Genomic DNA, 23,340 nt, shown 5'->3' with positions numbered 1-23,340 from the left:
CAGCCGCTCCCTTTCATTCCGTGCCATGTCCCGCTGCCTTTGACGCATCTTTTCCTTGCATTGCAAATGGTGAAGGTGCTTCACATATTTTTGGACTAATTCATCATTGACTGCAAATTCTGATGCAAATGCCTTTATGGCCTCTCCATTTGAAGCTGCTAGGACCCCTTCTCTGAATCTGATCTTGATTTGTGCCTGAGGAAGGTAATCATCAACTTGGCGTGCACTGTCGCCATCCATAGAAGGGGTATTAAAGACATCCATGTAGTGCCCTGGATTTTCTCTGTCTGGCATATGTTGAGGAATACGTGATGCAACAGGGCCTATAAACTTGTGTACATGACAATAATCACACATTTGGCCATGCTCTTCCTCACAGCTGCCTTTCAGATATTCCGTGAACAGTTCACCAGTTTTGTAATGCATGGAAATAAAGTTAGTGATTTTCTGGTAATAGTGATATCCAGGATGGCTAGGTTTCATTGAGGCTTGTGGTGCAAATATAGATTCATTGAAAAGCATACACGTTGGCTTTGATAGGTATGCTGTAATATAGCCTGACGGTGCTTTCGCATCATCGATTCTCTCCATCACCTCTTGAGCTACCATCCAGGCGTTCCTCTCCATACGCTTCTTGTCATATTCATGGAATTCATCAATAGTCATTGCTTGAATTTGCTCCTCAGTCATCCCATGGAATAATTCCTCTCGCTCCCACTCTATTGTAGCACCATCAATGACTGCATCCCATAGCACTATTAGTCCTTTCTGCTTCTCCTTGACCAGAATCATCTCTGGACCTGTGGCACCTAACTCTATAATCTGAATTAAGCAGTCTGGCCATTTCTGCATCACGGAATCTTACACTAAAGTTTGATACGCCTACCCCTGGTCCGGCATCTGTAAGATCGGCCCATCTTGGTTTTACTTTGGGAAGTCTGATGGTCTGAAGATTAGTACACAGAGCTGCATATGCAGTGGCAACTTCTTGGCTGGACTGTAAGATTTCAGTCTCCTTCTCATCTTCATTTTCACATTCATCTGACTCTAGACCCAGTAATTGGAAAAATCATTGGTTTGTGTGAAATTTGATGACGGAAATTGAGTCTAACACTCTTGCCCTTTCCAAAAATGTATGATTTGAGTACATAACTTTGAAAGGTAAAACTTGACAGCATTTTGTATTTTTTACAATATTTAGGTTTGACGTACTTCATGCCACAGCAAAAAGTAATTTACAAGCCAAGAAAAGTAGTGGGATCTGTCCTTTTGTCAAGATTAAAATTTGAATAGTAATAATTATATTTGTCTTCATATACTGGTTAAAAATTCAATTTACTTTTGGATCATATCAATAATACACATTTTTCATTCAAGAAAACAGTTTAGAATTGTGGGTTAGTACATTGATACTTTTGTATATGATTAATATTTTCCTGGGTTAGTCAGGCTGTAAGACTTTTTTCTCCGTCTGCTTTCAGATTTGCACATACATTTTGTATTTTGTACTTTAATGGTTTTTGAAAGAGTGTACTGTGCTGTTCTGTAGGTGTAGAATAGTAATAACAACATCTGTATTTGTAGCAAAAGCAAAAATGAAAATACTTTCAAATTTGTTTCAAGCTTGTGGTGAAAGTGCTGGCTGCGGGGCCATGGTGATAATTGCGTAGCACCTAACATGCACGTACATTGCAAGTATTTGCACATTTTACACATTAAAAGAACGAGGCCCTGTAGGCTGCACTTTCACAAACCTGGGAACAATTTTGACTTTCACTGTAAAAATCAGTAGTGAATCAGCCTTGTTTGTACATTGTATTTTATGTTACATGTATTCCAAGAAAACATGTCATGCCACCAAGGCTGTCAAAAGATTAAATAAAGTAGTGAATATGCACATATGCTTTAATATCAACATGTACTACCGCTCTGTCACTCTGCTTTTCCTGTTTTACAGTGGTTTTTTTTTTGGTTTTTTAATATACTGGGGGAAAAAATTCATGTTCCCCCCAAATGGAATAAATATAATTCGTGTTCCCCCCAATCATAATAGAATTTTTTTGTGTTCCCCCTTCAATCCTCCATCCCCCCTGGCGTAAATAGTGACTGCCCCTTAGTCTTATCTTTTAATGAATTCTATATAAATTATTACATTTAGTAAAGAAACTTACTCACAAATTGGTCCAGAACAGAAGGATACTTGCCACGAAGTCAGCAACAAAAAAGTCATAACCTCTTCTGCAATCTGTGAAACAGTTAGCATTGTGCCGTTATGCCATGTGCAACGCGTTTGATGACTGTGCGCAAGACTAACATAGCAGGCAAGCGACTGAACTCGATGACAAGAAATCTGACATTTAATTTTGGGGTGACCTGTAGGTTTTTGTTAAATCTCGAGGCCAGTTATAAATAAATCAAAGTTATTTTTAGATGACAAGAGAGAGTACAACCACATGAGTTTAGAAGTATATTTCCTTTTGAAAAATGAGTGCGCACTTTATAGTTTCAGGCAGAGAAAGAGTAGCCCAGACGAGGCAAATCAGGATTTTGTGCAGTAAATCGGCCAAATTTCATCGGTTTATTCAAAAGAACAAAATTATTCTCGAGTGCGTTGTAATATTTACCGTTTTTTGAAAGCTAGATTATGGAAGAAAACAATCTTAGCCACAGATAAATACGCGGCCTTTCCTGAATTTTTTTTAAAAATAGCCAACTGACAACGATTGAATGCAAAATTGGCCTATTTGACATGATTGTACATTACGGTTTGCTATTGCTGCACAGCCTTTTAAACAGGGATTCTGAAATGTGACCAAGGGTTTTGATATGTATACGATGACTTACAGGGATAAACGGTGCAATAATTAGGCCTACGTGTTGGCCTCCGGGGTGGGGAATTCTCAAAATGGATCTGCCAAAAATCGCCCCCCTCCCTTTCCCCCTCCCTTTTGACACAAAAAAAACCAGTTTGCACACCCCCTTTTGACTGCCACAAAATCTTTGTCAGCCCTATCATGTGCAAGATTAATCGATTTTGTGGAACCCAAATTTAAAACCTTAAATTCTCTTAGGCCTATAGCCTATACTTAGGCCTAATGCGAGTGCAGTGAGCATGAAATTATGCATATTTGAATGTTTCTAAAAATTTTCTACACCGTTTTCATCTACGGTATATGGAAACCTGTGCCCCAAACACATTTAGGCCTACTTCATTTCCAGGAGCTCTAAAAAGGGGATGTGCTGCCACCGGGCCCCCATTTTTCAACTCCCTCTCACCCAATGACTCCCTTTTTTGTTTTACTGAACCCCTCTCACCCAATGATTCCTTCTTTTGTATATTCCTGTCACCAAAAGACCATCCTTTTTTCAAAAATTTTTGGGAAATTTCTGATATTATTAAAGGGGCATTTCGTGATCCACAGCCTCATCCCCCCACTTTTCTCAAAAAAAAGTTGAGATTTTTATATCACTGAAAACCTCTGGCTACATAATGTTTATGTACAAAATATTTCTTGCAGATTAATTCGTTTTGCAAAGATATCGTGCACCAGAACGAAATTACAACGCATTGTCTATGGAGCAGTGTAATACACATAATCATGCATAACTCGCAAACGCAAAATCGGAATCAACTGATATTTTGGGAATAGGCTTTTTTCGTGGATATGTACTGAAAAATGTCATAAAAAGAGGATGCTAGGATCACGAAATACTCCTTTAAATCTTTCACTGAATGACCCCGTTTTTTTTCAAACAGTTTCAAATTTTGATGAATTTTTGGAAATTTTGTATATTTTACTTGACCCAAAAATTTTCCCAGTCTCACTGAGTGAATGACACCTTTTTTTGGTAAGATTTCCCCCAGTCTCACTGAAAGACCTCTTTTTGGGGGGGAGGGGGCTTCTCACTGAAAGACTCCTAGTTTCGACCTGCTGTCCGCACATCCCCGTTCACTTCCGAAGTAGACTCCCCATGCGCGTATTTTTTTTGGGGGGCTTTAGGCGCCAGCCCCGGGTCAAAGTAGAGGCGGCAAAACGAAGGCGGCGGAAGAAGAAGGCGGCAAAAACAGGGGCGGCAAAAAGCGAAGGGGCGGCAAAACGAATTAGCAAATAAAAAAGGGCGCAAAAAATTGAAAAAGCTTTAAACATTTTGAAAAATGGTTGCTTTTAGGGCGCTAGCGCCTAAAATCCTTTTTTATTTTTTTTTTTATTTTTTTTTGCTCTTCACTTTTTCAAACGACCTTGATAAAAATTGGGTCAACCTTTTCTTAAAAGAACCTTTCGCATTGTTTATGTATAAGGTGCTATACAAACGGTGCATATACGGGACAAAAAAAGGCTCATGTAGTACGGTATTTTTATGTCTGAAGAGTGAGTATAAATAGGCTTGTAATTTATTTTATTGAATTCATTATATTTATATTATGGCCTGACATGGTATCTTTTACTTCCCTGTTGGTTAATAAGCTCAATATTATTATATGCTGCCTCAAATCTGCTGAATCTGATTTCCGTCAGTGATTTCCTAATTGGGATTTCCGGGATTTCCGGCACCCAGCCAGCCTCATTTAATCGCGTTGGCTCACATTTTTGTATGATGCGCTTCACCTTGATCGATATATCGGAAAGTAATCAATGCACCGGTTTGTTTGTTGACTAATCAGTGAAAAATGGCCGCAGTTGAAACGCAGGAGGAACTCGATCCTCGGGTAAAGGTATGTCATTTTTGGTTTCAAAGTGTATAGAATTAGTAATTTTAACATAATTTTTCAATACTTAACTTATTCGAGTTTCATCTGGAAGACAAAAAATTGCAGATAATTGCATACATGTCACTGAAATTACCGTTTATTTGCGAGTCTAATTTCGGCATAAATCCGTTCAATGCCAATGATGCTGCGGCTGGCTGTAGACATAATTCAAAGCAATGAATGCATTCATAATTTGTTCATGTTTTTATGTCATGCATGCATGCATGCGTCTCAGATTATGATTGAGTATTTTGCCTTTTTCTCAAGGCTTTGGACGAGAGCATGCTTCACAGGGCTGTCAACTTCAAGTCTGGAACTGGATCAATTTATACTCCAATTTAAAAAGTTTTTGTCAAAGTCACAAAGAACGGTACCGTACTTGTTTACACTTTGTCTTTGAGAGTCATGAGTGTGCAGAGCTCAGACATGTCAGAGTGTAAACACGGAAGTGGGGTTCAAACTCGGCCCGTCAGCCGGCATCATGTACATTGATAAATGCCCTCAATATCACTGTTACATTTCAAAACGTAAACGGTAGACGACGATGAGGTACATTTTGTAGGTATCCTAGGTGAATTCAAATTTGCCATCAAATTGCATCGTTTTATATATCAAATTAAAGCCCTTGAGTTAACTAAGCCAAAACTGAAAACCTTTTTTTCATAGCACTTTCCGTAGCAAAGTTACATCTTGTCAAAGATTGACTTTCATCAATTGACTTTCATCAAAAAGATTCAGCTAGCAAAATTCCCCAAAACGGCATTTCGGGGGTGTTTCTAGATCTTAGTCTCATGGCGATGGCAGCTTTTTTAATGGAACTGCTATCAAAATCCTCTAAAATTCCATGTGCGACTTGATTATCACCATAAAAAATCATATATTTGGGTCAAGTGAAGTATAGAAAACATATTTATGTAGGTTTCCTTCACCCACCTATTCTCGAAAAAAATTCAAATTTCTATGTAAATATGCATTGTGTTGGGGCCCGGTCTCGGCGAATTAAGCTGACTAGTAAATGTGTTAACTAAGGTTTGCCTAGGTTACCTACATTTTGTATGCATGATGAATATTTATTATAGCGTCCTTTTACTTAGTCTTAGACTGTCTGTGCATAGTCACTTCCCCAGCGTCACTGCCACAGGCTCGGCAGTATTCTAAATTGTACCAGGAATTTTGTGACAGAGAATTTGTACAAAGTTAACCAAAGGGTTGGGATGCTAAATGTTGACTAAATAGAATAAACCATTTTTTGGGCTGTATACTAATAACTTGTCACCACTAGCTACATGTAGCCATAAATTGGGTCATAGTACCCTAAATGAGGATTGTACTTAAAACAACACCTCTTCTAGTAAAATGAGTGTTTTGAGGCCCTAATCATGGATCAGCACGGATCCTTGTTTTGTTTTTCAAAACCACCCTAACTGTGTTTTCATACATGAGTGCCCACTGCCCCCCCTGGGGGTCGATTTAAAGTAAAATTCACATGCACAACTCAGATTTTTTCCTCAAAATGGGCTGAATGACACAAAATGTGTGCATATAAAATCACTCTAAATCGAGCCCTGGGTATTTGGTGTGCAATGTGCATTTGATGTTGAATATTGAGTGGAAAGAGCACATTCGCAACAGTGCAAGTGTTTTGCTTTAATACCGTATGTGTACAGCCCAACCTAGAATGGGCTGTGGACAAGTAGACGGACCCACCCCCACCCCCGGACCACCATCGGGAAATTTAACCCAATTTTAAATTTTTTTCACTGACAATTCACCTTCAATAAATGCCCCCCATTTGGAAAAATGCAACGCCCTGGGGCATTTATTGGACAGACAATACGGTAAAATAAGGTGGCTTGATGAATCGAATAGCAATGCTTGCACAGTATTTTTTGTGCATATCAGACATCAATATTGCAATGTGAATGTACAAGGACTGTATCAAATAATTTTTGATTTTTTTGAAATTCACAATAATACAAATTTTATGGCAATTTTATAAATCTAATATTACTTAAAATGTATACATGATGTAGCTCAGCTAGAGGAAAAGGCATTTGCATCATTTGAAAATTTTGACCTGCCCTATTGAAGATACCGGTACACATTTTTCCCCCGAAAGACCTAAAAAAATTTCTGAAAAAATTGTGTTTTAGAACCTTGTGCATGCAGGCCTGTAGGCAAGATTTATTTTTGGGGTGTGCAGGGACTGTCTTTTGGAATTTGCAGGAGAGCATTAAATAGCTCTTCTGTTGCATTCAAGCAGCTGTTTAGAACATCTACAATCAGGCCTCGAAATAAGAAAAAAAAAAAAATCCAAGGGTCCGACTATTATGAAGTACGGTATTAAATGTTGGTGTAGACTATAACTAGCAATATCTCCTGCTTGTGCATTTAACATTTTATAGCAGTCGCAAGTCACAGTATGTCGTTGTCGACAATAAGACAATAGCGATGTATGATTTGTACTTGTAAGTTGAAATCGTCATCATTTAAGGTTGTAACTTGTATTATGTGAATCCGATTTTCCAGTGGAACAACAAAACTACCGGGCAAAACTAGGATTTTCTGCTTTTTGCTTGTTTCAATTTTTACGGGTCACGCAGACCCATACCATACCATAGGAAATTTGCGGGACCGTGCCTACTTTTACGGGTATTTGACGCAAGGACGCACCTTATTTCGAGCGCTGCTACATTAGAATGTAAGGTCAACTAAAGAAAGCTAAAAATTTCTCTCCTATATCAGATTTAAGGAGAGCAGTAGAGAGTGATTGCTCTTGCTCTCCTCAAAATGCAGTCCCTGTGTGCAGTAGGTTCAGAAGTGGACCATTTGTGAATTTTTCCTTCAAAAAGGTGCAGATTTCCAATATTTTTACAGAAAAAGTGGACTTTTTGTTTGGATTAGTATTTTTGGGGGAGGGGTGTTGCCCCTCTTGCTATGGTGTTATGGGCATGTGATGCGAACATATTGTTAATTTGATATAATTTGATGTTAAAATTTAATATAATTTGTGGTATTTCTTTGTGGTATTTTACAGATTGAATTGGAGCGATTAAATACTTCTACAGATGAAATCAACTCATTAGAATTACAGCTCGATGTAAGTTCAGTGAAAATCATTTTAATTGCCAATAAGCTAGGGGTAGCAAATCATGTAAGAAAATAAATAAGAAGTTTGTATGACTTGTAATCTAAGTACAATCCTTACCCTTTGAGGTATTGGAGTGTGGTGGCTAGAGAGTAAAAGACCCAGTAATTTATGTCCACCTGTTTTGTTCACGTTCAGTAGGTTTAATATTAGTCACCCCTGTGCAGTGCACAAAATCTATGAATCTATTTTAAAATCTGTGTGATGTGATTGGACTTAAATTATTCACTATGAACCACAATAGCCTCATCCCAATGGCATAGTTCAATAACCTCAAATAAATAATCATAGTGCAAAATTTGACCTCATGTTGCAGAGTATGAATTTTTGTACTCAAATTTTCAAAGGTCATATTGCAATGTATGTGCAAATGTATTGGGGTTAAAGAACTTGCTGTGATACTGTAGATGAGTATGTTGTGGATCCTAGTGATTTGTGTGCAACTTTGTCATGAAACACAGTGTGACTTCTGGGGTCCATTTCACTAAACTTTTAACCCTCCGTAACTCAGGTAACTGTTCGTAAAGTTATGAATACCCAATACTAGACTTAACTTCACAAAGGGTCCCTGTAGTAAATCCCTATTACTTATTACTTACTACTTAAGTTTAGTAAAAAAGTTACAAATAATTTCGAGACTTACGATGCTTCGTGACAGGGCCGTAGCAAGGTTGAAACATGTGGGGCGGCCATCACAAATGTGGGGCGGCCAAATACTAATATATGCCCAAATTGAAATAAAGATATAAAGAAAAACATAACAAATTTCTCAAAAAGTGGGGCGGCCATGGCATCCCCGGCCGCCCCGCTTGCTACGGCCCTGCTTCGTGAAGTTTATTGAAATGGACCCCTGATGTGCTTATGACAGGATTGTGCTCTGAATGTTCTAAAATATGTCACTTTATTTATTTTACTTTATCATACACATACCTCTCACAATTACAGGAAGCTCGTGCTGGATTCCGAGCATCTCTCACAGAATCCACACAAGGATTAAATGCAATCTCTAAGAAACTTGGAAGTACCATAGAAAAGGCCAGGCCGTACTATGACGCAAGGCAGAAAGCTAAGGAGGTTAGTTAAACTTGCTGATTATGTCAGTCCGTGAATATTACCATATATAGAAATCAAGACCTTTGACCCTGGCTGCACTGTAGAAGGCAGACGCCTAATTGGAAATGACATATCACAAAATCACTGTATCCATTTGAAATGAAAGTGACCAGAGATTTGTCTCCAGCAGCAAAGGATATAGTGAATGTACTGGAAGGTGGATATATGTGCATTATCTTGGCTGCCAATGCAAATTTTGTGGTCCAGCCGAACTGCCCATGTGGGGAGCTAGTGAGAATAACACAGTGTAACCATTGTCCTAGAAGGGTATTATTATGTACTCGGGTCCCATATTTGTCTCTCTCCTGAACTGTATACATGTATACATGGGTGAGTTGGTTGTTGCACTGGAAAGTATTGCTATTTCCAGGCATGAGAATTTTCAGGCTTTTGCCTGAATTCAGTCAGCTTTGTTGTCCAAATTTATGCGTTTTTATTTATTTTTTCAACCTGTTTTGGGCCTTTTATGGCCGAATTCGCACACTTTTTCAGGCAGATTTCAAAAAAGCCATTCTCATGCCTGTATTGATAATAATATGATTGAATAAGTTATACTTTCATATTTTAAGAAAGATGCCTAAATGCACCAAGGTATTTTTATGCCCGATTTATGCTGCCGTCACCATTTTAACAAGAAAATACTTAACTTTACCAAATGATGAGGCACTTGACAACTTCATTCATAAGTCCTCTAAGACTTTAAATAAACCAGACAAGAATTGTCTTTAAAAAAGACAATGACATGGATGAAGTTTATGTTTCATAATTTTACATGGACAAGTACTTGGAATGCTGGGAAAACAACCCAAAATATGAATGGAACATGTTCCATCTGAGCCTTAATATCTGTTTACCTTGTTACATATAGTTACAGCATGAAACACAGAAAGCGGCGGTACGTTTTGAGAGAGCAAACAGCATGTTGTCAGCCGCCAAAGAGATGGTAGATCTTGCTGAGCAGGGATTGATGCAAGAAGGGCGTACATTTGATGCTAACTGGCAAGAGATGCTTAATCATGCAACTATGAAGGTGAGATGGCCCATTCCATGTCAACTCCAGGGATGTGCACCGCAGCACCTCTTCAATTTTTTTCTTTTTCCGTGTGGTGGTAGATATTGATGAGAAAGTAAAATCCTGAAAATTTGAGCTTCATACTCCATTTCGTTTTCACGTGGCATCAATTTGAAATTTAGGGGGTCAGCGTAAAAATGTGTGCATAGCGAAAGAGCAGCGTTGGAGGTCCATAAATGTATAAAGGAACCCTTTAAAACTTTGAAAAGTATGTATCCTGGGGTACTTTTTGGTGTAGAATTCAAATCTGCTATCAGAAAACTTGTAACTCCTTTACTTTAAAATTGTCTGACATTGATATAGGGCCCTCAAAAAAGTGCAACCGTCCAACCAGGACCAACTTTGGGGGTCAGAACTCCAAAAGTAAAAAAAAAAATAATTTTAAGCGTCAATTTTTTTGCCAGTCAGAGCCCTTTGGTAGGACATTACTCTTATCCAATATTGAGCATATTAGAATACATTTAGCTGAGATATTACCCATGGAAAACCACTTTTTTTACATTTTGACCCCCTGAAAACCAATGTCAGACAATTTGCCCCACCATCAACTTCAGGTATGTTGAAGATATGTTCTTGGACAACATTTCTGAGAGATATTGGCTTGGGATCTTGATGGCTTCAACACATCAGTTAGGTTTGCCTACTCCATAGAGTTGTACACATTTTTGATTTTGCATGTATAATGATTTCATGTAAAACTCTATGGAGTATGAAGCTCAAATTTTCAGGATTTTACTTTCTCATCAATATCCACCAACAGAAAAAGAAAAAATTGAAGAGGTGCAAGTGCACATCCCTGGAGTTGACATGGAATGGGCCAGTAGTGTGCAGCTTTTTAAGCCAACGTGAACATGGGGTCATTGGTTTAAATATTTCCCTAGCATATTGAGCTAACACCTCAGCTTCTTGGTTTTTCACAATAAGATACTAATGGAAAGAAATGATCAAAAGTTCGTCATTTTTTGTCAGTTAAATTTTTTTAACAGAACATGTTTGTTTATGCATCACCTCTTCCACAATTCAGTCTCTTACACAAGACATAACCACCACACGCTTGATTGCACATTGAGTATCCTTGGCAAAAGTACCTCTCTCGTCCATAATTCACCGTCGAAAGTTAATCATAATTTATGATGCCTGTTGTACATTGGAACTTTGCACTGTTCATGATGCTGAAGAGGCACTTTTATGCGCGCGCGATAGGGGAAATTATTCCATGCTTCGGGTTTTATCAGAATGACTCAGTTTGAAAAGGTTTATTCATTGGTATCACCCATTGTCCCATTCAGGTAACCCCAGAATGCTCACAATCATACTTCATTCAGACAGTATTCGCCATAGAAGTGATGTAATAATCGGATTAACTACCATAGCAATAGATGAATACAATTTTTGAATAGATCGCCCTGCACTACAAGCAGATTGCACTTATCACCTGTGTATGTCTGCAACAGGGTTGTCACCACGCCGGGCGGCGCCGGGCGGAGCTACCCGGCTCTCAAAATCTCCGCCCGGTACTCACGATAAATTTCAGCCTTGCCGCCCGGCTATATTTCTTACACTCACTGAATAAAATTGTTAGATTTCTGTGTAATCGAGTGATTATTCCTTGTTTTTTACTGCAAAGCGGCGAGGTAAGCTTAAACATTCCAGCACTTTCGTCAAAACCAAACATTATCATAATTTATTCATGGTAGGAAACCCCCTCTGGTCTGTACCTAAGTCCATATCGCGTAAAGCAGATTGCGAATACATGTTAAGGAGTAAAATAAGGACTGCAGTCAAGTCTAGTCAAGACCAACGAAAGCCAGTTTGTGACGTGATCGACTGATCTTATTGTCTCTCACGCATGCAGCACGCTAGTAATGCTACTCGGGTATTCACTAGGTTGACTGTGTGCAATTCTAATATGGGTTAAAGGTTAATTGATTGGCAGATTTTGCACGTGTGTTTTGACACTTGACAGCAGCCTGGCCTGGGGCGAAATAGCGTGGATTTTTTCTCGGAAAGTTTGTAAACAAATCCAGCATGGCGCAAAGGCAATTGGAATTTTTCTTTGGAAAGCCTTCAAGTAAGAGGCCGATAGAAGAGGAAGGTGAATCTATTGATGATCAGGGTTGTCACCACGCCGGGCGGCGCCGGGCGGAGCTACCCGGCTCTCAAAATCTCCGCCCGGTACTCACGATAAATTTCAGCCTTGCCGCCCGGCACATATTTCTTACACTCACTGAATAAAATTTTTAGATTTCTGTGTAATCGAGTGATTATTCCTTGTTTTTTTACTGCAAAACGGCGAGGTAAGCTTAAACATTCCAGCACTCGTCAAAACCAAACATTATCATAATTTATTCATGGTAGGAAACCCCCTCTGGTCTGTACCTAAGTCCATATCGCGTAAAGCAGATTGCGAATACATGTTAAGGAGTAAAATAAGGACTGCAGTCAAGTCTAGTCAAGAAAAACGAAAGCCAGTTTGTGACGTGATCGACTGATCTTATTGTCTCTCACGCATGCAGCACGCTAGTAATGCTACTCGGGTATTCACTAGGTTGACTGTGTGCAATTCTAATATGGGTTAAAGGTTAATTGATTGGCAGATTTTGCACGTGTGTTTTGACACTTGACAGCAGCCTGGCCTGGGGCGAAATAGCGTGGATTTTTTCTCGGAAAGTTTGTAAACAAATCCAGCATGGCGCAAAGGCAATTGGAATTTTTCTTTGGAAAGCCTTCAAGTAAGAGGCCGATAGAAGAGGAAGGTGAATCTATTGATGATAATCTTGTTGTCGAGGAGGATAAAAATGCTGAATCTCAGACTCAAGATGGAAGTGAATGTGATGCTTACGCGGGACATGAACTTGAAACTGAAAGCATGAGCTCTGCATCATCGCATTCACAACCAAAAAACAAGAAGAAAAAACATGCCGAGTGTTTCAATAACGCCTGGAAAAGGGCCGGCCGTGGTTGGAATATAGTGAAGGCAAGGGTATGTTTTGCAAACTATGCAAAAAATACGATAAGACACCGTTTGGGAAAGGAAAGTGGAACACCAAACCGTGTATTCGGATTAGATTGGAAAGCATAAAAGACCACGAAGTGACAGTGGAACATAGAGACTCAGTAAGTGCTGACTTGGCATCAGAAGTTTCGGCGCATGTTGGCGAACTATTAACTAAACCAAAACAAATGAATAAAGACGCTATGGTCAAGGCATTCCAAAGCCTATACTTTTTATGTAAAAATGGGATTGCACACACAACAAATTTTCCCAAGTTATTAGACTTGCTGAGCTTGCTAGGCCTTGACATTAAAGAGAAAATAAACAAAGGAAATGCAAACTACACATCCACCACAGCAATCAAAGAAATGATTGTTTGTATGAGTGAAGTGATTGAAAATCAAATACTGGAAGATATGCGAAAGAGTACGCATTACGCATTGATGTTTGAATGAAACTACTGATTGCACAACTTTGGAACAAATGGTCATCCATGCTCGTTTCATAGACGATGAAGGTAATGTGCGTGTCCACTTCCTGAAAATTATGGATTGTTTGGAAAAGTCACCAGAAGCGGCTGCGGCTGTTGCAGATGATGTTGGTGAGAATGTGGATGGAGTTGATGGACGCGCAGATGAGTTAGTGGACAATGTGGAACAACATTTAATCGATAGAGACAATGAACTTGATGATACAACAATCATTAGATTAAATGCGGAACAAATTGCAACAAAAGTGACTGATTTTGTGGAAAAAAATGATCTGGATTTTGCTAGACTTAAAGGCATCGGAACAGACGGTGCCGCTGTTATGGTTGGCCGGAACAACGGTGCTGTTCAGCAAATAATTGAGAGGCAATTACAAGAGCAAACTGAATCTGCTTCAAGTTCATCATCATCGACCCCTTGTCAAGCAATTGGGCAACATTGTGGGGCTCACAAATTAAATTTGGCAGCTTCAAAAGCAGGGAATGCTTTTGAGGTGGAAGGTCAAAAGCATCCTACATAAGTTGTATGACTTTTACTCTCGAAGCGCAGTGAGAACGAAAGGACTCCTAGTTGTGCAGAAACTCTTAAGTGATACGCTGGATGCTGCTGGAAAGGTCCAAAATCCTTCTGAAACACGTTGGTTAGCCCTTGGGAAATGTGTCATCGCACTGAAGAAAATTCTTCCTAGTTTGATTATAAGCCTTGAACGTGAAAGCGAGGAAAGAGGAGATGTACTAGCAGGAGGGCTGTACCTTCAGTTAATTAAGTATGACTTTCTGGCCACTCTAGAACTGTTGTGTGAAATTCTTCCGACAGTAAACCGTCTGTCATTGCAATTTCAAGAGGAACATGTAGACTTTGACAGTCTTGCCACCTTTTTGGATGGAACAATTAGAGCACTCAATCAAAAAAAGAAGAGCCTAGTAGATGTCAGCAAAACTGTGGCAGATCTAGAAAAAGTCAATGTTTATGTGAATGTCGATGATGACAAGCGGAACAAATTCATGACCAAAGTCAAAGTGCCATTGATTGAGCGGCTTGTGGAAAATATAACTGAAAGATTTTCTCAATCAAATATAATGGCTGCATTACGCAACTTTTGTGGATAAATCCAATTACACAGCTGATAAGCAGAATGAGTTGTCATCTAGTGTTGCTAAATTGGCCCAACAATTTGGAGTGAGTGATGAAGTAGAATCAGAATTATTTGACTTTGTTCAGTATGTGGAGTCTGGAGTACTCGAACAAACCACCGTAGTACAGGCACTAGTTCTGCCAAAATTCACTCGCATGTTTCCATGCCTATCAAACCTTGCCAAAGCATACAAAGTACAGCCGCCACACACGGCAGATTGTGAACGGGACTTTTCCAGAATGGGTTTGATAAAAACCGAACTAAGAAACAGAATGGGACAGGATACATTAGACTGCTTGATGCGTATTGCAATAGAAGGCCCGGACATAGAATCATTTCCTTTCACCAAAGCAGTGAAACATTGGGCATCAAAGAAGGAAAGGCGGTACAAGGTTCAACTTATGTAAGGTAAGACTACACTACAAAATAATGTCATATTACACCAAATGTTGTTATTTAATGTTTATTAGTTCATAATTCTACATTTCATAAACACCAATAAGCTGCATAAAACATGACCTATAAACCTGATTTTCCCCCTACAAACCCCTAGAAACCGTGGAGCTTCGGGGGGCTTCGCCCCCTCGACCCCCACCGGGGCTTCGCCCCTGGACCCCACCAGGGGCCCTTAAGCGGGCCCCTGGACCCCCGGCCGTGAGGGGCGAGAGCTTCACTCGCTTCGCTCGCTACGCTTCGCAATTACTTTTTACCCGGTTCTAAAATCCCTCTGGTGACAACCCTGGTCTGCAAACATAGATTGAACACAATACCACTCTTTTCAAAGATACTAATCTTACAGGTGCGAGTGATCAGCCTTTCTTTGACATCTATGGTTCAATGCATAGGTACCGCGTGAACGATGTAGTGCTGGGCGACCTATTCAAAATTGTATTCATCTATTGCTATGGTAGTTAATCCTCTTATTTACATCACTTCTACGGCAAATTTCTTTAAAACTAAAACATGATTGAATTTGACACCTTAGGTTGGTGAAGCAGACAAGGAACGATGGGAAAGCGAGCTAGAGCACCAAGCTACAGCTGCAGAATTTGACCAGGCAGAGAGGGATTTAAAGAGATTACAAAGATCATTACGGAGTGCTATCAACAAATCAAGGTAACCACTCAAACATGTAGACTTATTCCACCAGCCGTACACTGCGCATGTACTGTGTTATGCTTTGTAGTGACGACTGATTATTTTACAGTTCAAATTGTGGCGAACCCATGCTTGCGACTTTGGTTAATGCGCCATAGCGCGACTGACTAGCGACGCCCGTGTACCGCGCCGTGTGTACTGCGCCGTTCATGACAAGATCACGCTCTGAAGTTCTAAAAACAACAAACTCGATCTTGGACACAACTGCGCAGTCTCAGTGTAAGTTAGCAACCTGCTTAATATTCATGTGCAACCAGAATCTGGTTGCAAAAGTCCACCACTTTTTTTCCATGTAGTTTTCCCAGTCGTCAATCCAGAAGGTTGACGAATGAGGGCAGAAGTCTATTTAAACACGTACAAACCCACAATTGAACCTTTGCACAGTCTGCTGTCTTTGGTGTCAGAATGAGGGTCTCACTGCAAACATATGCACAAAACATCCATTTTTGATTTTGCAAAGCATACATGATAATTTAAGCATTGGTATAAAAAGCATAAAAGGTTAAGCATATGTACACACACTCTGCGGGTAGAACTTCATTTTGAGAAGACCGTGCATAGTGTTAATTGACATTTGTTTGACAAATATGTCCTTTAGCTATTGTGATTGTGTAAAGGAAATGAAAAGGGGTTTGCGAGTTTGTAAAAGATTTGGACCATTTTACTAATTCACTCTGCCAAAACATGGATTTTATTGTAGACTTTGAGCAGTATTGTTTTATTTCAACATGTAATTTGGATGAGTACACTTCAGATCAATTTGATCAACATTTGATAAAAAAATGCAGGTTGTTACAAATTAACATGGAATGTGTTATAGCTATGTTTCATTTGTCAAAATAAGACCAAAAAGATTGGTGCTGTTTTTGTCTGGAATAGGGAGTAAGTAAAGGTACACTGATTTAAGAATAGTTTCATATTTTCTAGTAAATATGTCACAAAAGAGAAATAAGAACTGATTTTGCAAAGCATTGCAATGAGTGTACTGATCTATGATCGGTAGTATTTAATTACAATTTCTTTATTATCCTTTTTTTCTCCTCAGAGTATACTTTGAGATGAAGAACAAATGCAATTTGCAATTAGAGGTAACATTCTATCGTAATCATAGAGATTAGACCCAAAGAGAACCGACTAAGCCATTATTACTCCTGGATGGCAAATTAGTATACCTCCAGATTATTTCGCCACTCGCCCAGTAAAGTTTGATCTATTATGCATGCTTGTTTGTATTGTGTAATGTGGTAATAACGCATGCTAAGTTGAATAAGGTCCACACCCACAGACCTTTGTAACTCCAAAGTTTAAGACGCAATCATTCAATATGGGTCTTTTGCCGATAAACTACACTATTTTGGTCCCCAGTTGTGACAAACCAATATGGGGGTTTGCCATTAGGCATTGGGCAAATATAGAGTTGGTTCTCTTTGAGTCTTATCTCTTTGACTACAATAAATGATTATTGTGAGATTTTAGTAAAGATGAAAGTTCTCAGTTTTACTGAATACAGTATTTTTTTATGGAATTGGAATAGAACACAGAACATGGAGAAATGACAAGCATGTGGAAACTCACATCTATTTTAGTTCAAAACATTGTCAGGCATGAGAATTTTCCTGCTTTTGCAGGATTGTCTGCTTTTTTGTGGTCCAAATTTCCGCACTTTCATAGTTTAATTTCAGCCCGTTTTTGGTCTTTTTAGCCTCATTTCACAGGCTTTTTCAAACTTTACAGGTTTTTTCATGGATGATCAATCTGATGCCTGCATTGTTCATTTTGAATGTACTTTCAATAAAATGCTGAGACATAGGCAAGGTTTATGCTGGTTTCTTGCCGCTTTGCCGCTCTGACGACGATTTTGCTTCATTGCGCAGTCGCACCAGAAATGGTAGCGGTGACCAGTGGCAAGCCGATATATCGATCACTCCACCGCTTTGCCCAATCGGCAGCATCGCTAGGAGTTCAATTCAAGTAAACTTGGGAGCGTAGCTGCTCTGCCGTATGAGAACAAGATATGATTGTTGGCAGTGCTGAGCGGCAACATTGGCTTTCATAGGTGTGCTTGCAGAAAAGAGCTAGCGGCATGATGAAGCGTCATACCACTCAGCGGCAAGCGGCAGAAAGTATGAAACCAGCATTACGGTTTTTTTCAGATAACAGAATGGAACACAGAAATAAATAAAAAACACATTTCAACAAAGTCATATGAATTAGATTGCAATATTGGAGTTAATTAAAATAAAACACCAAAATAGTGCACATGAAAGTGTTCAGTTCATGTATGGTTTAAATCATCTTTAGTTTACTACCAGGCATTACCATAAATTAAAATGAATCAATTTTTCCATCTTTAAACAGGAACAAAAGAAGAAAGTGAGTGATCTTGAGTCGAGGGTGTCAGCAGCAAAGCAAGTGTACTCTTCAGCCCTACGAAACCTGGAACAAATCAGCGATGAGATTCATATGCAGCGACGTACCCAGTCTATGAAGCTTGGTGAGCGAGGCAGCGGTGTAGGGGCAGAGGCCTCTCCGGACTTATCACCTGAAAAACCCAAAGAACTGGAAAGGCCGACTTTGCTGTTTACAGAACCTGAAAGTAGCAAAATGGAATATGTGAAAGCGTATGTTGAGGGACAAAGCAAAGATGACCTGCATTTGGTATTGCAGAAGAGTCCTTTAGCCAAGCGCCCTTTTAGTTACCATGATGAAGGACTTACTGTGCCAGATCCTCATGCTATTCTGATGGCATACGAATCGACAGATCACCTTGACGATATGTCAGATACGGCAAGTCTTGCTTCCGAGATGTCTCGAGATGAAGACTTTGATGAGAGAGGGTTGCTGGGTGTGCCTGGTGGTGCTTCGGCAGGAAGCAGCAAGGCGGGAAGTCGGAATGTCTCGCCTCTTGTGAGTGCAAATCCATCACCTGCAATGAGCCGAGAGTCGAGCCAAAATAGCTGTGAAGATATGGCAAAAGAAGCTGAAAGGATGGACATGGAGCAGAGAAGGGAAACGGAAGGAGGGGAATCATCGGATGATGCAGGAACATCTGGCGGTCAAGATAACGGTAATGTATCAAAAGAATCGGTTGCAGCTAGTGGAGATCTAACTCCAGTAGTTGATGATAAGCAGATCCATCTAGAACTTGCACTGGATCAGGCAGAGAATGAGAACGATGCAGTCACACCGACCGGTCCATTAGCGTGTAGTCCAGTTCAAGATGCTGCTGCTGCTGTTGCAGAGTCAGAAGATCAAACCATAGTAGAGACTGAAGAAGAGATGGTATGTCAGTCATCAGAGGATACCTTGACGGAGGGAACGCAAACGGACGATCAAGAACTGGATGGGACAGAAGAAGAGAATTGATAAATGTAGAGGCAATATTTTAAGCACCTGTTTTATTTTTTTCCTCTTTCAGGTGAATAATATGACAACTGCCATTTTTCAAACCTACTTTAATATATTTGACCTAATGAGTAAGCGTAATAGGTGCTACAATGGAATTGTGTAATATTAACCTGTATATGCTTCCCCGTAACGTGTAGCGAACAAATTTGAAATTATCAGGGCCTTTGGTTTCAATGGTGTTCATTCTACTGTTAATACTGATCCTGAATTGCAACATAGTTATTCATGGGAAAGTTACAGTTATGCATGGATTTTTAATTTTGATGAGACCCGCTTTCACTTGAAATTGCTGAAGTACCTGGATACTAATTAGGTTGAATACATGTATGGTAGGTATATTGTATAATATGTAACTTATCAGTATTGTAACAGAGTAATAGTTTAAGTGAACTGTAGAGAAATTTGAATTGAACTAGTGCTACACAGTACAGATTATATTTCCAAATAAATGTGTGTTTTTGAAACTCTTTGTCACACCACTCTTAAAATCAATGGGGATAAGGGCAAAAAACAAAGGTTTGTCTCAAAGCTCGCGCGCGCATTTGTAAAATTGTGCGATTTGTAAAAAAAAGAAATGCAACAAGTTTTTTTATTTCAAATTCATTTTTTCCGGAAAAATTCGGCGAAAATCTGATTTTTTTCTCAAAATACTATAAAAATACCAAGTCGGGAATAAAAAAAAAATTGCATCTCGCATTTGTTTTCAAACCACTCATGAGCTTTGAGACAAACCTTTATTTTTTTTTGCCTAATGTCAAGTAGCACAGGTAGACAAGGACTGACATATTTTTATCATTATGAGGTATCAAAGTTAGTTAAATCTTAAATAGATCAATAGCATCAGTTTCTAACTTTTTCGAACAGTTTGTAGAAACTTTGCTACTAGTTAATTGTTTTACTCAGCTCGGTCATCTCCATTGCAAAGCATTATTCTGTGGTATTTATGCAAGTGGTAACATATTGCAAGTTTTAGTTCTTCTAAATCTTGTAGAATTGTATTGAATATTCTGTAATTGTGAAAAAGTAAAGATGTGTTTATCAGTCACCTTCAATTAATTGTTTCACTTGTTCTTCCCCTGAATATAACTACAGCTTTGTATATGCCTTGTATAATTGAGAATGTTGAACTCTAAGGCCAGTTAAAATACATGCATCCCCTATGGAAGTCATGACCTTAATCTCCCACAAAGGGGGTGGAGATTTCAATTAGGAGTCGCCCATTCAGGTAACTACATTTGAAATTCATACTCCCTGCATGGAAGACTAAAGTTATGTCTTCCATAGGGGGTGTATGGATTTCAACTGGAATAGGTGAATGTGGTAACACTAGTCTGAAAGATGCAATCACGTGATGTGGTATTGTTACTCTTGCCGAGTCAATGACGTCAGTGTACATTTCATTAGGTGCAGCGTTGGCTCAAACTGCTGGCATAGCACCTGTTTAAAAGACACCAGATAGATGCCCAATGCCCATACAAAAGAGCTGCCTCAACCTGTTGACGTCACTGACTCACAGAGAGTACAAATGCTGTAAAGCAACAGATTTTGTGGGAAAAAATAACCTGTGGGCACTGACAGTTCATTGGATATTTTCAGTACTTTTGAAGCACAGATTTTGTCTGAATTACTACGATAAATTAGCTAAACCTGATGCTTATCTCAGTACATTGTAGTCCACTTTCATGTGGGTTGTAGCAAGATTTTCAAGCCAAGGTTCAAATAACCATCTTTAACAATGGTTGATGATACCATTGACCTTGACCTTGACATCCTAGACTGAAATGGGCTATTCAAGATGAAATCCATACACCCCCTATGGAAGACATGACTTTAATCTCCCACAAAGTACAGGGAGTGTGACTTTCAAATGAGTTCACCCATGCAGGTAGTCCCATCTTAAATTCATACTCCCTGTGTGGGAGAAGGTGGTCATGTCTTCCATAGGGGTTTATGGATTGCCAATGAAAGTTGTGGATGCAGATTGCAGAGTTATTTGTAGCGCCAATAATAATTGAAGATGTTTTTTGTAAACTAAGCCTATTGGAAATGCTTTTGTATAAAGACAAAATTGTACTTTAGATATCTTTTGCTCTATTTTGCTAGTATTATAAATATTGTAAAGTTCTCTGTTTCATGATCATCTTCCATTTTATGAAAACTATATATTCAAATGTGTTACCAAATCCTAGAATGTTTATGTTGGCTCGTTTTGTGTCATAAAACTCATTGAACAAATTTATGCGAAGTCTAAAACGTGTAAATTGACAACTTGATTGATGACTACTACCTTGTGTGATGTCCTGAAATTCAGGATTTTATGTATGCATATCTACATAATATATAGATCTATGGAAAATGTAGGGTAAAAATAACATTTTGCCCAAATGCTGCATGTAATATATTTATGAAATTGATCTGTAATTTGTGATAATTGTATTGTATTAGCAAATAATTTGTTAGACATTTGTGCATGATAGCAGGCCTCTAGTACCCCCCCCCCCCCAATTTGCAAAAGCATACAAAAGTCCCAAGAATTTGCGAAATGGCAGCAAAGCTTTTTGGTCAAAAAGGTCAAATTTGGGGAAGAGGGTCAACTTTTCACAAAATTGCCCCCCCCTGGAAAAAAGTCCACTTTTAAAAATCAGCACCCCCACAAAAATCCTGGCTACAGGCCTGCATGATAGGGCAAATGTTGGGAGTTTTGTAGCTGTGGTAAAAAGCTGCACTAAATATGAAACCTACAATGATCCTGTCATTCAAAGCTGAACCTTTTTATCAATTAAGTGTATTTATTACATGACTGATTTTCGACCACTTGTTATCCAAAACAGCAAAAAGACACTGCATAACAGTAAAATTTGAATTTGGCTTAAGATGATCTGTCTGAAGTTACAGGTTTTGACAGAAGAAGCTTGTGTCTGGTGCTGAGCACATGTAGTGTATCTGTAAAGAAGACATGTATGTAGTTACAAAAATAATGAGCACAAAATGAATTCATCTTGCCAAACAGACATGGCTAGGGCCCAACGACTTGTGTAGAAAAAATAATAAATTCTGTGGGGATTGCACTGAGTTTTGGCACATCACAGGTTCGAAGAACAATGTGCAAGATTGATTTTGATACTTTTGATCCAAACAATGTGCAAGGTTTACATCAAGGTTGTCAGATCATATTTTTCCTGAGCAAGTGACAGAAAGCAAGTAGAAAACCCCAAAATTGTTAAATTGGTGGGTTGTGCGGAAAAAGTCTTAATTATTACGCGGAAAATGCAGATTATGCAAAGTCACAAAAAGCGTTGGACCCTGGACATGGCTGTAAAATTGTGTTGTTACCTTGTACTAAACCTTCTTGGTGATTCAAAATGTAATAACATGTTCCTTGTGATTGTACATAAAACTGGACATCAGTAGCAGTGAATAGAAAGTTTTTGTGTTAAGTGAAAAGTGGGTGTAAGCAAACCCAGCTGGTTTTTGGTGCAACTGAAGATGTATAAAAAATATTCCTCAATAAATTGGTGCAGATGTGAGTTGTAAATGTTTACTTAAACATCTGCTATTTTTTTATACTTAGATTTACAGAAGAGCTGATATATTATGTCTTTTATGTTGCCATTTTGAATTGTTGTCAACTTTTCATTCAATGATTGTGATTTACGATATTTAAACAAAATTCTGTTGAAAATATATACATATGCTTCAAGGAAGAAACTTGTAGGCCAAAATGTGATGGGCTAGCAGTTGATTTTGTACCCTACCAGTGAGCTGGATAATTGTTTGCAAAGCAAATGCAATCTGGCTCTATGGTCAAATTTCAATCCTGTGTCGGCCACTGGGGTATAATTTAAGCATAACATGCTCAATCTGAGGCTATTGACTGACGTGTTGATACTACGCTTTATTCCGTACAGTACGTGTATTGTTATAGGGAGGCCATACGTATACGGGCTGTTTGCATTGTAATGTACAAAAAGTAGCCTGGGTTTGAAACAGTAACCTCAGATCTTGCACTGTCTAAATTTAAGCAACAGGTGATAAGTGGCTCATCTCTTTTGTTGTTTGTTGATTATCTTTGA

General features: G+C 38.9%; 1 protein-coding gene across 1 annotated transcript; it reads left to right on the top strand.

The window, feature by feature from the left end:
* The first annotated feature begins 4,631 nt into the window (after positions 1-4,631).
* Positions 4,632-21,763, top strand: LOC140150997 (uncharacterized). The gene is made up of 7 exons (XM_072173184.1): positions 4,632-4,714; positions 7,788-7,850; positions 8,844-8,972; positions 9,880-10,041; positions 15,687-15,817; positions 16,905-16,947; positions 18,218-21,763. Exons 1-7 carry the CDS (start codon positions 4,670-4,672, stop codon positions 19,223-19,225), a joined length of 1,581 nt encoding a protein of 526 aa, XP_072029285.1. The 5' UTR covers positions 4,632-4,669; the 3' UTR covers positions 19,226-21,763.
* The last annotated feature ends 1,577 nt before the right edge of the window (positions 21,764-23,340 follow it).

This window comes from Amphiura filiformis, chromosome 4, assembly GCF_039555335.1.
Source record: "Amphiura filiformis chromosome 4, Afil_fr2py, whole genome shotgun sequence".
NCBI lineage: Eukaryota > Metazoa > Echinodermata > Ophiuroidea > Amphilepidida > Amphiuridae > Amphiura > Amphiura filiformis.
This window is presented reverse-complemented; position numbering and strand designations above follow the sequence as displayed.